The sequence below is a fragment of the Colletes gigas genome, unplaced genomic scaffold, assembly GCF_013123115.1.
Source record: "Colletes gigas isolate AHSC1104 unplaced genomic scaffold, ASM1312311v1 Colletes_gigas_Sc00003, whole genome shotgun sequence".
Lineage (NCBI taxonomy): Eukaryota > Metazoa > Arthropoda > Insecta > Hymenoptera > Colletidae > Colletes > Colletes gigas.
In genome coordinates this window covers 5,670,505-5,689,229 of record NW_025106632.1, presented here as the reverse complement: position 1 = coordinate 5,689,229, position 18,725 = coordinate 5,670,505, and the positions used below count along the sequence as shown (strand labels likewise).

The window sequence follows — 18,725 nt, the reverse complement described above, 5'->3', positions numbered from 1 at the left end:
GTGATTGTTAGGAATATATACAAAAAGCCATTACAGGGAATCCTCGACATACGGAGATACATCGAAAACGTGTAGAGTCCGTTTAAGGTACGTATGAAGACATCTTATTTCTCTAAATGCGAGTGGTGTCAGGAGGATGTGTACAATTAATTAAAATTAAGTGAAACCAACGTACCAAATTGGTTCAAGCGAATAAACCATATACAAATTAATCATACATAAGCCGATCGATAGTTTACATTCGTTTTTCAAAGTTCGCGTTTCCACGGCGAGATTGATTTCTGAATTTTTCGCATTATCAAAAAACAATGTATAGATTATGTTAATTACAAGTAATGTGTCGGGAAAGTTTGACGTCTTAAGACCAGGTATGATGAAAATTGGCTTCTTGAATGTGTTTAATGTAGAAAAAAAAAAGAAGGAAACACAAGAGAAACTTCGTCAAAAAGCTTCGCTCCATAAATCCATTTTCATTCATTCCCATTCATTTTTCTCCTTTCTCTTTTGTCCCTTAATCAGCTTTCAGTTTGTTACTTTCTGGCGATTTGTCCCCGTTCATTGGCGAACGGGAGCGGCTGCGGCTTTTGCTATGTTTGCTGCCCGATCTGGATCTTGATCTGTCGCCTCTTGATCTTTCACGACTAGATCTGTCTCTGTAAGGAGAGCTGGATTAAAAGGGACGACTCGTGAAATTTGCTTTTCTTGCGCTAATTATATCCATTAAACTCACTTCGAGGGAGACTTGGCTTTGGATTTGGACTGCGACCTGGACTTTGACCTCTCGGCCTTGGACCTAGAACGAGATCTGGATTTGGACTTTGACTTAGATTTCGACTTTGAGCGGTCTCTTGATCTGTAAAATTATAGTTCAAATGAAAAGGAGACAGAAAATACAAATAACAAATACAATTGAAAACTTCTTTTTTTTTTTTCTTGTTAATGGATGATGTTCGTGTACAAAAAAAAATAAAAAAATAAAAATAGAAAAAACAAAAAAATGAAGAATAAGCGGTTGGAGAGGCCGTTGTGAACGAGCCCAAACACAATGCCAAAGTGAGGGGGATGAAACGTGTAAATATGTGTGTTCAATTGTTGATAAAATTGCGCAAGAAACAAAGCAAATAAATAAACGCCAAAAAACATTTACAACGAACGAACAGAATTTAATACGAACGAGTTAAATGTAATAAATAAAGGATCGGGATACTTACTTGGATTTGGAACGCGAGCGGCTACGCTCGGGGGATTTGGATTTGGACTTTGATTTGGATTTAGAATGTGCCCTTGACTTGGAGCGGCTGCTGCGACGGCTACGGCTACGTGAGCTGCGGCGACTCCTAGGTACAAAGAAAAATGGTCTTGTCAGATGATTCTAGCAACAACTTAAAATATAAAACAGCAGCTGATACGACTAAGCATAATAATAGATGAAGTAATAAGTTCTGAAAGTTTCTCTTTATTTCGACGATGAAATTAACAAAGTTAGAATTTTCTCTTTTTTTACCTCCATTTTGGAACGCTCTGACACACAACTGGATTCACTAAACACAAAACTGTCAGAACTTTTTTTAAAGCGTTATGTCGCCTTTAAGTCGGAGTATAGAATGTCAAGATGCAACGTATACATCATGAGATGTATGGCTCATTAGGGTTAGGTTTGGGTTAGGTCTGGCCATCTAATGGAAAACGCTCAAACCCCTTTTTACTTCACCCATTACAACATGAATGCATAGTTTACACCCTGCACGGTGTAAAATCCAGCAACGATACGCGAGATATGTAGTGTTGACTGTCATGGTACGCAATGTTTATGTAAACAATCATGATCTTACTACTTTCTGAATCAACCCATTTATAACTTGCGTTTAACACTTTGATTGCCACGTTGGTCATATATGAACGGCCACGGTTTCTCCGTGAAATAATTTTTTCAGAACGATTTGAAATATTTCTTTTTCGTCGAAAAATTTAGGCTACCCCTTGTCGATTTTTCTTAAAAATTTGTTTGACGCTCTACAGAAAAGTTGTCTAATACTTTCTTGTAGGTGCCCAAGGGTTCTGCTTTAGAAAAAAATTTCATTGAAATATATTCAATATTCTAGGAGTTATGGCCGTTTGAAAATTGGACCAGTTTTAGGGGGCTTTTTCTCACTTTACGACGTCAAGGAACAACTTTTTCAATATTGTTAGAATTTCTACATATTCTACACTAAAATACGCGTTGTTTGCTTTTTGAAACATTAAAATCGTCCAATCCGTTCGGGAGTTATGATATTTTAAAGATTCGCATGAAATTTCAGGGAAGCATTTCCTGCCTCGCATTAGATTTTCGTCAAAGAATTTTTTTCTCGAAAATGGATAGGATTTCGGAGCTATGTATATTCACCAAAAATGGTTGTATTTGACCCCAGAATCTAGAAATAATTTTTTCAGAACGATTTGAAATATTTCTTTTTCGTCGAAAAATTTAGGCACCCTACCCCTTGTCGATTTTCCTTAAAAATTTGTTTGACTCTCTACAGAAAAGTTGTCTAATACTTTCTTGTAGGTGCCCAAGGGTTCTGCTTTAGAAAAAAATTTCATTGAAATATATTCAATATTCTAGGAGTTATGGCCGTTTGAAAATTGGACCAGTTTTAGGGGGCTTTCTCTCACTTTACGACGTCAAGGAACAACTTTTTCAATATTGTTAGAATTTCTACATATTCTACACTAAAATACGCGTTGTTTGCCTTTTGAAACATTAAAATCGTCCAATCCGTTCGGGAGTTATGATATTTTAAAGATTGGCATGAAATTTCAAGGAAGCATTTCTGGCCTCGAGTTAGATTTTCGTCAAAGAATTTTTTTCTCTAAAGTGCGTAGGATTTCGAGGTATGTCTAGTCACCAAAAATGCTAGTAATTGACCCCTGTAACTAAATATAATTTTTTTAGTACGATTTGAAATTTTTTAATTTCGTCTAAAAATTTCAGTACCTATTCGAATTTTTTTCTCGAAAGTGGGTAGGATTTCAGGGGTATGTCTATTCACAAAAAATGATTGCAATTCATCCCCGCAACCAAAACTAATTTTTTCAGAATGATTTGAAATTTTTTAATAACTTATTAATGAAGCCTCAGTCAAGGAATTGATGTTCTTGATTTTCGTCCTATTTTGGCCTCTAGAATCTCCCACTAAAATTGTTCCCATTGTCATGGTAACTCATAGCATGTGGATACGAACAATAGATACTACTTAGCTGTATCAAAAGTTACTCATGACTCGACCAAACACTTAAAATTGTAAGAGTTGAATGAAAATTGACTTTCACTGAATTTTGAACGTAATCGCTAATTAGAAGATAGACTTTGAAATATCAAGTGTCCCATATTGAGCAATTAAAAATTTTCATTAGAACATCGCCAAAAAAAAAAAATTAATTTCTATGAAATCTTGCACATGGCGGTGCACGTCCATGGCGTCCTGAGCAAAACATGTGACTTCGAAGTGGCAGTCAAAGTGTCAATGTACGGTCCAAATACTTGGAAAATTCGCACTCTTCGCGAGATTCGACATTTTCACTTGGATCATAAATGGATCAACGGTAAAACTAAAAAAACTGATCGGAGACAGTGTCGCCTCCCGTCAGTACTCTGATCGGGTTCGAGAACGACGGGAATACCTTGAGCGGGAGCGGGATCGGCGGCGAGATCGAGATCGTGACCTTGACCTTGACCTCGAACTCGACGATCTTGAGCGACGACCGCGTCTTTTGTCCTCGATGAGTCTGATTCTACGCCCGTTCAGCTCCGTGTCGTCCAATTTGTCGATGGCGTTCTTCAAGTCTGAATACGTTGCGAATTCTACAACTCTGCAACATTAAACGAATTCACCATTAAACAGTCTGAGCGACCAATTTACTACAAGTTCACAAGGTAACACTTTAACACGTTCACTGCCAGGTAAAAACCGTATAACATTCTGTACAAGTACAATTTTGATTTTAGACCATTGTAAGCTGCATAACCTAAAATTTGTTTCGGTACTCATTTTGTAACGTTGTTAAAATTCATAAATTCTATCCAAATTCATTTTTGTCTGCGTCTTAACTTAACACTTTACCGACCTTTAATCGGCTATCGGTCGGTAAGCGTTGGTCGGTAAAAAAGTTGATTAATACGCTATCGGTCGGTAAGTGTTGGCCGGTAAAAAAGTCGATTAATAGGCTATCGGTCGGTAATGTGTTAAGAATTCATTTTTCTAGTATCTTAATGGTAAATTCTGTCACCCATATATGGATGACGTGGCAGTCAAAGTGTTAACAAAGTGAAAACCATTGTCCATCACCACTGATATTGTACAAAGCGAGATACACTAAGATGCTAGGAATATTATTACAAGTAATTATAAATATAACCTCAACGAACGTAAGAAGTTGAATGTACAATAAAATGGCGACTGACGTCTGCTCTCAAAGTCACATATTTGTGTCTCATGTAACACTTTACTAACACGATATTAGAAAAATTAATTCTCAAGTTAAGACGTTAAGGTAAATAAATTTGAATACATTTTGTAGCTTACAATGGTCTAAAATCAAAATTCTACTTGTACGGAATATTACACGGTTTTCATCTGTAGTATTTCAAACAATTGCAAACTCACCCTTCGTTCCTGCGTTGTTTGTGTGCATCTGCGTACGTCACTTCTCCAGCCTGTCTCATATAATCCTTCAAATCCTGAGCATCACACAAGAACAAGAATTAATACATTGCAATGACGCTCTATGTCTATCTTACAATTAATCATGAGATACGATTATATTCACGTTATGAATAATGCTAAATATATTGTGTTCCTACACTAATAGTAACGCAGAGGTTAAGAATTGTTTCCTGTGCACTTTTTATCTCCACTATGTCCTATGCAATCCTTTTTCCTTTGCGAAAGTATAATACTCGAGAAATCTATCCTTACTGAAAAAAAAGTAACAGTTCTGTCTCTGACCACATCTTCAGTGCTGAATATTATGTTGAGAATGTGTGCTCGAATTTAGTATCTGCGATTGATGCAACCTTTCTTTTTATGCAATTCAATCTTTAAAACAAGTATAGTCGTTCAACAAAACAAACCTCCACCCTGCAGAAAACCGTCGAACAATTCTCAAAACAAAATACGTTATTTCTATATGAAATAAATCGGTATGCCAGACTAATGTTTCTGCAGAGCAGCTCACAATACAATATCACTGAGATCGCTGAATGCTCGACGATCAGGTATGAAGTAATGCTTGAATACGAAAAGAAAAAGATATATTTGTTGAGTAACTCTGAAAGTGTCTTTAAAATATAAATTAAATCGCAAACACATTATCGATCAGAAACTATATCGATCGTTGAAAAGATGGAACTGCATAAGGCAGAGGGGGAAAGACAGTTGCTCGTGAAATCAACGTACGTAACGGATAATGTTGGTGATTGGTTACGCGGAGTGCTGAAAAAAATTCCGCCTATAACGCTTACTATTGCAAGAACTTGTATTTCAAAGCTGGCACAAAAGTAAACGTAACACGTGTACATTGAATGTAACACTGAGAGAAAAAAAAAAAATATGAAAGTAAAGAGAGAAAGAATTCTGAAGAGACGTGTGAACTGATGTGGAAAAAGAAAAATCATAGCTTTCACTGGGGCTTCCTCTATGCGACCGAAGAAGAGATCCATTTATGGGGGGGAGGGGGGGAAATCGTGGGCCACGCAAAACATTTCCCTCGCTACTGTTACACAGTGGGGTCCGTCTGTTCTGGGAATATTTCCGTTCCTCTTGATACGTGTCCTTTAATATTGTTTCCTCCGCGTTACGCTGTGGTCGTTCTTCGCTCGGTGAAAATCTTTGGTATCCATCTTGTCTCTGTCTGTTTCTTTGGCATCCATTTCATATGTTCATCGTCGATACTTGTGTGTTCTTGTAATTTGTGGGAACCAGGTACGGCTTTATCTTGTTGTGGGCTCTCTTGTTAGGTGCGTGCTTGTAATACCAGTAGAATATTCACTCTGTTCAGTCTTGACGGAGGTCTCTTCGTATCGTCCGTGACACCGGGTTTTTTTTTTCAAAAATGCGTGCTCGGGGATCCCAAAATTCGCGTGAAAGTGATCAGAATTCATCTCAGAATCAATGTGCGAACACACCACGCACCCTTAATTCTTCGAACGGATCAATTCTGCAAAACGCTTTGGTTAATTATCCCCCATACACATCCAAAACAATAGAAACTGAACATGACACGATGGAATTGCCTTGCATAAAGAAAAGTTGGTTCTCCGTTGCCATCAACGTAAAAGGTAATTCTGTTCACGAAATTACTACGGGCGTGGCTACCACTACTAAAGCGCGTTTTGCAAATTGCAAAAAGTGATGGAGTCTGAACGATGGCGAACAACATCATTTGAACAGTATCACAATTTTTCAAACGAATTGGATGCCTAATTTCGAGCACAGTCACATTATATAAAGAAACGTATCAGGGTTGGGCAAAGTTTCATTAAACTCAATTAATTACTCGCGACGACCAACAATTCAATTAATCGTTAAACGCTTACGACGATTGAATTAATTAATCACATTATACTTGTTTGAACGATCTTTGATATAATTTTAGTATAAATTAATCGTGTTGCTAATAATTAATTCAATCGCTTGTTCACTTCTTTTTCTCGGAAAAATTAATTCTCTCAAAATGGTGGATAGCTTTTTTTACAAACTGTTCGTCGGATTTAACCCCTTGCACTATTTTCACGAGTCTAACTCCAAACTTGAATATCACGAGTCTAATTTATGAATAAAATTATTATCATTAAATTAATAAAAATAAAACGAAGATTTTTCCAAAAATCGACAGAAATACTATACACGATACGTATAAAAAATTTACATCAGATATTCAGACCCTTTAACACGTTCACTGCCGGTTCAAACCCGTATAATATTCTGCACAAGTAAAATTTTGATTTCAGACTATTTTAAGCTATAAAACCTAACATTTGTTTCGGTACTTATTTTCGTAACCTTGTTAAAATTCACAAACTCTATTCAAATTTATTTCCCTGGACGTCTTAACTTGAGAATTAATTTTTCTAGTATCATAATGGTAAATCCTTTCACCCATATATGGGTGACGTCAAAGTGTTAAAGTAGTCTCTATCACTTAACTCGAGTTAGGCCCAGTGCGGACGACAGACTATTTACAGCACTTTATTTTCGTCGTTTTTAATTGAAAAAAACGAAAGAAAACAAGTTATATAATCGTTAGTCTGCACGGACCCTTAACACTAGATTTACAATACGATTTTTCTTTTAATTAGAATATGTATTCGTGCCATTGCATAAATCAAATTCAACATAAATTATTAAAAAGATTTTTTTTTTAATTAGAATATGTACTCATACCATTGCATCGACCAAATTCAACATAAATTAATAAAAAATAATATTTACGTATTTTGCAATTTTAAATATGGAATCAGACTTCTGTAAATCTAGCGTTGAGCGATCAACGATTAATTAAATCGCCAATAAGCGCATAATCTAGCGTGAACTGCGGATTGCCCAACTCCAACACACAAATGTTACAAGTTGTTAAAAAACTGGTCCCCTGCCTCTGGTACTGGTTCTATTTCCGTGTGCACGGTTCTTCAAGTTCGTCGAATGATTTCAATAGAGATAGAGATAGAGAGAGAGAGAGATAGATAGATAGAGAGAAATAGAGAGAGAGAAATAGATAGATCTATATATGTATATATATGTAAAAACCACCTGAACTACGGTGCACAGTTATTTGACAGATATATATGACAATATATAAACAGTAAATGAGAACAAGTTATACAAAGTGTGTAAGTGTATAGAGATATATAATAGATATAATGTATATATCTAAAGAGTACACTCGGTTAAGGTGACGCATTTACCTTGGGCCCAGGCACCACCTTGCTTACGGACAGAGAGAAAGGCCAGACACAATCGGCGCTTGGTCGGGTCGAACGGATCTGTGTGGCGTAGTCGCGGATGGTTCGGGTTTCGGCCCCGTGTATGCCCTCTCATGGGTGGCCGCTGCCTGACTTACTAGATGGCTAGGTTGGTGGCGTACCAGTAGCAGTAACAGTCGTGGTGTAGTAATAAATGTGATAGCAGAGAGTTACATGGTGAGACAGTGGTCACTGATTAATGGAGGGTAAAAAAGGAGTCAAGAGAGTTTGATGAGAGATTGTTTTCAAGAGAGCGTATTGTGACTTTGAGGATAACATGATTCTTTTTTTTTTTTTTTTTGGACAGAGGATAATGTAATTGAGAGTCGAGAGAATCGAGACGAGGGATGTAGCAGAGAGTCGGTGAGCAGTGATGGAACACAGAGTGACCGGTTTTGTAGAGCATCCAGGCAAAGAAACAGGTCATAGTCGTTTGATGATTCGTAGAGGCGGACGTTTTCTCTCTCCACGGCGATCATTGATGAGAGGATCGCAGATACGTAAGAACCTATTCGTCACTGGGATTGTCACTGGGATTTCACCACGTATCACTGCGCAAGTAGTAGTAGGCGGTAGGTGGTAGGTGTACCCCAGTGCCACGCGGCTATCTCTCTCACCCGGGACACCTCAGAAACCAACCTGGTGCCACTTGACCTCAAGGCGGGCCCATCGCGTGCATCGTCATCTTTATCATCGCACATCATCAGTCTATTGGCCCTACCGGTCGCCCCTCCTCGGCGAAGAGGACACGGCTCTTCGGAAAGAACATCAATTTTATTGTTTTTCTCAACTGTTGGCCGAACGTAAATGAAATAATAAAATTGAAAAAGGAACACGTCGGAGTAATTCGAGATATAATCGACTGAGTGAGAATATTTCGTTTTACATCAAAAGACAACCAATCGTTCGAAAAGTACACCGATAGACGATACGTATATGTAGAATATTATTATTTTTAATGTATATTGATCAAGTAAGACTTGGTCCACGTATTTGCGCACAGAGCGTATCTATTTCTGGCTCCGGCCACTTTTTATGATTCGTTGGCATGGATTTTTAACGCGTATGCAACGTGACGCATAGCGTGTGTGTATATAATGCATGCACATATGTATATATGCGTATCTTTTGAGCATGGAGTTTCGAAAGATGGAGTGCGTCCTGGTTATTTCCCACATCTATTCCCATGTTTTCCCAAGATTGCCCTTCGTCAATCTGTCTTCTCTTCTCTTCTTCTCCTTTCGTTCGTTGTCTGATGCCTCTTCGTCCAAAAAGCAGCACGCTTCCGATTTCCATCCGAATTCTGGAGCATTTTTGTGTTCCAAGGGTGAAAACGTTGCACTATTCAAAAAAACGGTTTCCACGCGTATCGCCTTGGGTTCTGTAACTCATTCGTATCTCGGAGATCACATATGTACTTTTTTTTTGTTTCGTTCCCCCGGGTTCCGTTCATTTGTTCTTGCACCTTTGTTCGTCTCTCTTTTACTCTTTCCGGCCTTTGTCATTTCCAATTAATTTTAATCTCTACCTTCTCGCCTCGTGCTCGAGCGGACGTGTAATTCAGGACAAAAGATTTGATTTCGAATGCCATAGACTTACTTGATCAAAATGTACATCTTTTTTTTTTTTTTCATTACTCGGAATAGAAGAGAGAGAGAGTTTGGATGAGTAAACGAACTTAAAATGACGAAAAGAAAAATCGAATAAAAAATATTACGTAATACTAAAATGCCGCGTGTAAGTTTGGTTCGACTCGGGGGATACAAAATGCAGAACATTTGCCACAGCTTTGTACATTATCATTGTTATTATTTTAATTTTCTGGTACCTCGAGTAGCAATCAAACTCACGTAGAAAAAGCTATTCGTCGTACGTATAAAACACGAAAGCAAAAGGGTACAGATATTGCTTACCTGCCAGCTGACGCGACTCGACAGATTTTCCACGGTGAGGCGGTACTCGGTGCGTGTCGGTGGTCCGTATCTACAAAATGAAAAACAGAATTATCACATCGGTCAGTTTGCCAATTGCAGGTTTGTCTTGGACCTGACTTTACGTTAAATATTAATATAGCGAAACTCTAAAATGGAAACGCAAAAATATATATTTTGAATCTTTTTAAAAAATTTTTAATATTGCAATAAGTAAGTTGAAATAAATTTTAAAAAAATAAAAATAAAAAAGAGATGTATCGTTAGAGCGTAACATTGGATGTATGTACCTGGGCAATGATTGCTTGTAGCTAGATGCGGTCCTCGTGTTTCTGTTCACACTATCTCTGCAAAAAGGGATGTCATGTGAACAGAAATAACGGATCGTTGGTTAAACCTTCAGCAAATAACTACAGATCTGCACTCATTGCTCAGGCACACAATCAATCACCTGTTCCAATCGAATCAAATCTACTCAAAATGCAGCAATAGCGTACCTGTCGTGCCGCATATCGTCTCGGCTGTAACAAACACAATACCACACATCTATTAGTCGCCAATTACATTCGTTCCACCTCTCTCGTCTACCAGTAATATCAACATAATGTCTGGGAGGGTTGTGTCACTAGGCATTATGCTTATAAACGGTCAAAGATTTCTCAACTAGCGATTCTGGATTCCATTAGTTCGACGTACTCGGGTAGGAGCAGTCAAATCCAAGACAACCAATTCGAACTAATCAGAAACCGGCGTTGAAACGCCACAGACAAACTTTTTCGCGTTTACCACGAAAAAGTCAAAAAGCTTTCTTTTTTTATCACGCGCTCTCTATTCTAGAGCTCATCATATCCAAGGTTACGTTCTTCCCTGCACCAGACGACATGCAAAATCATTTTTTCTTCCTTATATTCTCATACAGAAATCAACTTATACAAGCACACGTATAACAATGATATTCAGCAAATTATATCAATATATACACATATATGTTTCTTTCAAACCATCGATAAAGCTTCGATTCACTGCAGAAATGGGCAAAATTCAACACGATAACGATCTTTTTCTATAGGTAGAAAAATTCTAATCTAAATTGCACGAACGAATGAAAAACGGTTATGGAGGTGATGTTCGTTCGAATAGAATTCTGCCCATCTCTGTCTCATTGGAAATTCTGGAAGGATTTTGCATGTCTCGAGTGGACTGCCATCAGGGGAGTAGGGGATAATGATCGCTCTGATAAAATAAAAAAAAGGATAGCGTGTCTTACGCAGATCGCCTCGAGTCCCCATAACCACCACGGGAGTCACCATAGCGCCACTGGTCACTACCCCTAGGTGTCCCCCGGGCCCTCTCTACAGTAATTCTGTAACAAGACACATTGGATATGCTTACTTGTCTCTCCAGGAGCGTGAGCGTCCGTAGCCACGGTCGCCTCGCCTCCCTGAAACACCCCGTGCTATCTCCACCGCCACTCTGAAACACACCCAACAAAACCCCGCCTAAGTCCTCGACTAATTCTTACTCTAAAGGTGCTTCCTTCCTTCCTTCCATCCTTTTTTTCTTTCCATAATCCTCAGCCTCCTCCTCTCCGAAATCCGTTCAAATATCATCAGCCGCCTCGCCTTTATCTATCATCAGTCCAAGCCACCGAGGGCGCTGTCCCCTCTATCTCTCGCGCTCTCTCTCTCTCTCACGCTTGTCTTCATAATCCCCTCTATTTCCTCTCTCTCTCTCTCGCTCTCTCTCTAAATTTTCTAGTCGTTGTCCACTTAACGCGCAACTTATTCACCAATCTAAGTGTAACACAGTTTAACGTTCGATGTGTGGGGGCATTCTCATAATCGACTGGGATCCGCATACTCGACTCGCTTACATCTTTCCGCGTTGTTGTACATCACCAACGCTTAAGGACCAGACAAATTGTTCGCGCTGATCGCCCAGAAAATTATGAAAACGCGCGATCTACACACCGTTCTTGATTTGTTTATTATTTTTTTTTTTTCCTTTCGTTTTTTCTGGTTTAATAACTTTTTTTTTTTTAAAGAAGCAATATACATTACTTAATAATGCTGAGTCATTCGTTTATACTAAGTATCAATATAGTCAGTTTATGATCGGGGAATTGATGGAAGTAGTTCAAAATGGCGGCAAGTCACATCGGCTATTTAAGTAGGATGCACTTTTATTCCAGAACAAATCCAATCGATAATTTGGAGGACAGACGCCGTTCATCGAAAGCGTTGACTTAAAGGCAATAGAAACCAAAAGTGTTTGTACATGTTCGGCATTTAAAATTATACAGAAGCAACAGCAGATTAATATTACCGTTAGAAGGACTCCGAGGAGTATTTTTTATTCCTTTCCAACGCGGATCATTAACGGAAATGAAAATTTTTAAAGAGCAAATTATTTTACTGTCAAGACGAGTCAACGAGTGGACTTTTTTTTTATTCAGAGAAATAATACTGATCGTTAAATTATACAGAAAAGCAAAGGTGTAAAAATTTTCTGTTTTTATCTTTTTTTTTTTTTTTTTTCTTCGATCGATAGAATTCTACGATGCCTTTAATTCCAAATGCAAATATCTCGGGAACGTCTAGAACGAAAGCACTTCACTCAATAATACATAAAAGGGCGATTAAACAAAAAAATTAACATATCGTCAATGCTATTGCTTCTCATGAACAATCCTACTTCTGTTCCGTGCAACATTAACAAAATTTAGCAACCTTTGTAACGTGAAAATTGTACGAGTTTAATCAGCATTCTGTAAACTTTATGGTGAAATAATCAATATCGACTATGATGCTAATGTTGCATTTTCAAAACACAGCTATGGTAATATATATCGTACGCATGAAAATTAAATCTTGCGATCGCCAATAATTACATTGTTTCGATTATCCTAAAAGAAATGTGCAATTAAGGGCTACAATGTTTGAATGGTACATGTTTCATATATATGTCTGGGTACCAATAATGTTATAAAAGAATTTAAAAGTGGATCGAATGATCCACGAAATCAGATGAATTGTGAAAAGTAACTAATCATGCAAAACATGCTACCTACACCATTCTCCTAACATACGCTTTTCGTTTGTTGTGCGTGAAACGTATGTATCAATAAAATAGTACGCATTACCTTTCTCCTAACAGCTCCTTTCCATTGAGCTCGTAGACAGCGTCGTCTGCGTCCCTATAGTCGTCGAATTCCTGCGAACAGAACAGTCTGGTTACAAATCGAAACGTAACAAAAGATTGTGGCGTCACTTCCCATGTTCGCCACCAGAGGCGTCGCGCTCTCCGAGCGCTCGAGCGACCCTCCGGTGGCGAGCATGAGAGGCGATGCTACAAAATATTTCCAATTCCAGCTTTTGCATGCTCGTATCGCTCATATTATTCGATAATTCTTACTAATACGGTGCACTTGTGCAATCAGTAACGTAAGTATCTGACGTCAATTCTTGTATAATGCATACATTATTAATAGAGCAATGAGATGGTCTATTAATTTGAAAAAAAAAAAAGTTCAATTCAATCAGTGATGTAAATAATTTTGATCGAGCATTACCAGAACGGGTTCTAATAGAATTTAACAGACGTGGTATCACGAGTCTTCCGTCACAAGAGTTAACATTCAAGACATGTTCATGTACGATACTGTTTCTGGAACTTTGTAAACGGTGTTTTAACCTAGGATAGGCGATCAGGTGGTTCGGTTACGAGTAACAAGATTTCCCTTTGGTTATACATAACTTACAAACATTTTGTAGATTAATCGGTGAGAACCAGCACACATCTCCGTTAAGCAGCCACAGTACCAATGTGTTCAGGGCTCAAGGTAGGTCAGATCAACTCACGAGTTCGAGTTGTGTTCAAAGTGAAAACACTTTACACTGTACACGCTTTGGTCCACGATCGAACGTCAAAACAAAACTGATATTTCTAAGAAAGTCTTTATCGATCTCTTTTTTTTTTGTTTAATCGTTATTTGAATGAAGTTAAGATCAAGAATGTTACAGCGTTATTGAGAGACATTTGTAAAATAAGATTAGGACCAAATTGAGTGTGGCAAAGTGTTGGGTACGTATTTAGAATTTGATACAGGTACTTACAACAAAGCCGTAACCATTCTTGATGAGGACATCACGGAATCGACCGTAGCCTCTGAAAAATCTCTCAAGGTCTCTTTCCCTGGTGCCGTATGGAAGCCCACCGACATAGACCCTTGTCCCTACCATACTGTAAAAAAAACAATTGAACCACATTAGACTTACCACAAAGGCAAATCCATTCTTCATAGCGACCTCCTTGATTCTACCATATTTCCGGAAGAACTTCTCAAGGTCGCGCTCTCTCACCCGGTATGTTAATCCACCAACGAATACTCGGGTGCTCATTCTTAAAGGAAAATATAAAAACACCATACATAACAGGCTTCCTTAAGAACCTGCCATTTTAGTCACATGACAACATAAGAATCGTTACGTTAATTTTTTTTTGAATATATTCTGGCTGAGAATTGCAATGCAACTCATTTATAAGATCAACGCTAGCGCTATTTGTAAGTTCACGTTTTTTTTAGGGAACTTCGATCGAGAAGAAATAAAAAAAAAAAAAAACAAACTCAAGGTATCAAAAATTCGGAACTTTTGCATAGACAGAAGGGCTCTGCAAGATGCATAGATCGTACTACGAACACTAAATTCATCGGAAAAAAGTCACAAGTGCAATACAGAAGTGCCATTTGTAATTAAAAAAAAAAATCGAAAAAAAAGAAAGAAAATGAATTTAAGAGGCACGTGTTAATGCTTCGTCATACATTCTTTACTGATCACACGCAACACATTTAAACAGCTATATCGATATTAGCAAAACTTACGGGGCACCTTAAATAATGTTAACAACAATAGAGGATCGATATACAGGGTGTTCGGACAACCATGGGAAAAATTTTAACTAGGGATTCTAGAGGCCAAAATAAGACGAAAATGAAGAATACCAATTTGTTGATGGAGGCTTCGTTAAAAAGTTATTAACGTTTAAAGTTCCACTCGTACTGAATTTTTTTCTCGAAAATGCGCAGGATTTCGGGGGTATGTGTAATGACCAAAAATAATTGTAATTTACCCCCGCAACAGAGAATAATTTTTTTAGAACGATTTGAAATTTTTTTTCTCTGTCGAAAAATTTTACATCTTCTCGAATTTTTTTCTAGAAAGTGGGTAGGATTTCGGGGGTATGTCTATTCACCAAAAATGATTGTAATTAACCCCCGCAACCGAAAATAATTTTTCCAGAACGATTTGAAATTTTTTTTTTTTGGCGAAAAATTTAGGTGTCGAATTAGATTTTCGGTTAGGAATTTTTTTCTCGAAAGTGCGTGGGATTTTGGGGGTATGTGTAATGACCGAAAATTATTGTAATTTACCCCCGCAACAGAAAATAATTTTTTTAGAACGATTTGAAAATTTTTTTTTCCGTCGGATTTTCTCGAATTTTTTTCTCAAAAGTGGATAGGATTTCAGGGGTATGTGTATTCACCAAATATGATTGTAATTGAACCCCGCAACCAAAAATAATTTTTCCAGAACGATTTGAAATTTTTGAATTTAATTGTTAATAACTTTTTAACGAAGCCTCAAATGAAAAATTGATATTCTTGATTTTCGTCTTATTTTGGCCTCTAGAATGTCCCATTAAAATTTTCCCCAGGAGTAGCTGAACACCCTGTATACACGAACGAACATAAATTTAACTTTACTGCTACATTTACGATAAGAAATAGAAAACACATGCCGTTTAATAGAAAAGAAAAAAATAAACAAATATGCAACATGAAACTGCTTATGAGGAAACATTGCAAATTGTTGAACGCTGATTTTTATGAAATTTTGCTTAAATGTCCATTGGTAAAACTTAAGAACCCTATATTTCGTTAAAGTTACTTTTGAGCCACCCCTTATGTCACAGTTACCAACTCTTTATAACTAATATTATAGAAGATATTTATTAATGAAATAAAAATTATACTGTAATACTGGAAAAAAAGATTCTTAATTGGAATCACTTTGGTTAAAACAGGCACTAAAATGAAATTAAAAAAAAAAATAATAATAATAAATTTAATAGTTATTAAAAATTTTAAGAATATCAAAAATCAGCGTCCCGCAGTTTAACATTCCCTCGTCAATGTTAATTGCATATGCGAGAGAACAATGAAATTAAAACATTACAGTTTCATAGACTAAACTACTTTCGATAATATTATGCTACTTTTATAATAATCTACCTTCTATAAATATTCGTAAATGAAAAGCTGCAACAGCTTGTCGAACGAACGTTTCTTTAAGTTCTGTAATTTTCAAAAGTCTTGAAAAAAGTATAAAAAAAAATTCAAGTGTCCAGTAATTTGGTGCAACATTTTTGTTTTTTTTTAGAATCATGTTAAGCACGTCTCATGCACTTGTGGGTAACGACAAACACTTTGTTATCGATATTATCATTAAAAGAAAAAAAAAAGTTTGAACACTTAGCGCATGGACGATGTATGAATCATTATAGTATATGCTCTAAGGTGTTTATGTCTCCATGCTTACTCAGCCAAAAACGTGTTTACACAAGAATGAGATGAGCGTGAACATTAGTAGTGTTCGGTACTTGTACATTAACGTTACTACTTTAAACAAAGAAAAAAAACACAAAAGTCACAAGCGGTGGAAGCGATACAACGAATACGATTGGAGTGAAATATCTCTGTTATTGGGAAAGCAGCAAAATGGACAAAAGTTTTCATTCGAACGTTTTATTCGCTTGTCGGTTAACACGACGAGAGAAAGAGGAGCCCCCCATTGTTCGCGCGTCGTTCAGTTTTTCCCAGGCAGTTTCCCTCCGCTCGCGCGGCGCCCTGTTTACGCGAACAACATATCGTTCGCGATTTTTATCTCTTCCACCGACTGCACCTCTCAATTCTGGATAAACGAGATCCAACGTACCGAACTCGCCTAATGTCACGGGCGAAAAATTAACAGAAGCAAACATGTAAATTAATTTACAAGTAAATGAAACGTCGAGTTTCGATAATTCGTTACAGTTCGTTTGCCGTAGTGCGTTAACCTTCGAAGGGATCTGCGAATAATTACAAATGTAAAACTCGAGGAATGAAATTAGAGCAGCTTCCATTCATCACGTTGCTCTTGAAACCCAAATAAAATCCACGCAGTTTTGTTTTCTTTCGCGCAACTCCCTTTTGAAGGTTAAACACCATCGATACCTTGTTTTTCAATGAATTTTTCGCTCGCTGTTCGCGAGCACCCGCCGCCCACGTTTTACGGGCGAAAGAAACTCGATCCGGAAAACTACAATATGTTTCGAACTCGAGCGACGAACTGTACTTTTATCGGATACCCGTTTTCATAAAATGGCGGTCCGTGCGATCGTTTATCGCCGCCTTTTTTTCACTACGCAAGTATTTCAGAGACACGTAAATAAAAAAAAAAAAATGGTAAAGAAACGTTAAAAAAAAAAAACCACGTTTCGGTAACACGACCGTATTTATCGAATATTATTGCCGCTACTCGTAGAAATGCTTTCGAACGTAATTGATACGCAAATATCGGAAAACATTAACATCGAAGGTAAACGTTGCGAGGAAATCTATTTATCGCGATAATAACCGAAGCAAACGATCGAATAGCTTCGTACACGCACACAATCGCGATTGATCACGAAAATGAACCTTTATGAGCGACCAGCGATACGACGCAGAATATTTAAACTTTAATGCCACGTTATTAATACGTACGTAGGTTAAACGAAATTCTCGCAACGAATAATTACCGAAATGTTGAGAACGCGAATGGGAATAATTCACGATCAACGAGTTATCGTTAATGCATCGTGACACGACGTGTCCCCGGGAGATCCACTCGTCGCGAATCGTGGCTGATTGCATCCGTAAAACGAAAGTATTTCCAAACAATTCACTTTTCCACGATCGTACGTAATACTAGAGAATGAAAAAACGATGTTTACAAACTTACCTGAATGCACGTGAAACAACGCTGCTTTGATCGCCAAAACCTTATGCTCTTTCGCGATACGATACCACTGAAATTACTAGAAGAAGTAATGATCGGCGTCTGAAGTAAGATGGCTCGCTGCAATAACGGAAACAAAACGGGGTTTACACGGCGGTGAACAAAGTCGCTGGCTGCCAGCGCCTCGACGACAGACGCCCAACGTCGAAAGTCGACGACAATATGCAACGGATTAAAACAACAGCGATCGAGGAAATAAAATTATCGCGTCCAACTTACACCATATTTATATTGCTAATATATTCCATGAAAATACATTCTTTATTTTGCTTCTTTACGAACCTTTGCTCCCACCCTTTCAAAGGTTGCGTTACGATTAAGTTAAGATTAACTACGTTTCAGACAACGTACCCCATAAATATTTATGACTCTGCTTATTTTACGAAAAACGTAATCTTATCGTAATTGTTCATTATTCTGATTATACTGGTGGGTAATCGTAAACGCGTGCATTCTATTATTTGGGTTCGAGATAAGTGCACGCTACGGTATTGAGCGGCAAGTTTGAAGCATAGTTATGTTCTAACTATCGACACGCTCCGTTACCGTTATTCCAAGTTTAATCAGCACATCTGAAAAATCCATCTTCATTTTAGCGCGATCCAGGCATTATGTAAGACATTGTGTAAAATTGAAAATGATTTTACGAATTCGTTATCGTGTAAATAAAGTGTGTGGGTTTATTTATCTCTA

At 37.5% G+C, this 18,725-nt stretch overlaps 1 protein-coding gene across 15 annotated transcripts; it reads right to left on the bottom strand.

Moving 5' to 3' along the window:
* Nucleotides 1–493: 493 nt before the first annotated feature.
* On the bottom strand, nt 494–18,102 carry LOC122404906 (serine-arginine protein 55). 15 transcript variants are annotated; one of them, XM_043409265.1, is made up of 12 exons: nt 17,976–18,102; nt 14,049–14,175; nt 13,076–13,146; nt 11,326–11,406; nt 10,431–10,454; nt 10,224–10,280; nt 9,916–9,985; nt 4,647–4,720; nt 3,636–3,852; nt 1,212–1,339; nt 731–853; nt 494–665 (listed from the first exon to the last, which is right to left on the bottom strand). In XM_043409265.1, the coding sequence occupies exons 2-12, from the start codon at nt 14,172–14,174 to the stop codon at nt 512–514; spliced, it is 1,125 nt and encodes a 374-aa protein (XP_043265200.1). In that variant the 5' UTR covers nt 14,175; nt 17,976–18,102; the 3' UTR covers nt 494–511. The 15 variants fall into 15 exon arrangements, with proteins under 15 accessions (XP_043265200.1, XP_043265197.1, XP_043265199.1 ...); XM_043409262.1 differs by lacking the exon at nt 11,326–11,406 and adding an exon at nt 11,201–11,296; XM_043409264.1 differs by lacking the exon at nt 11,326–11,406 and adding an exon at nt 11,201–11,296 and having other exon boundaries at nt 494–653.
* Between the last annotated feature and the right edge of the window lie 623 nt (nt 18,103–18,725).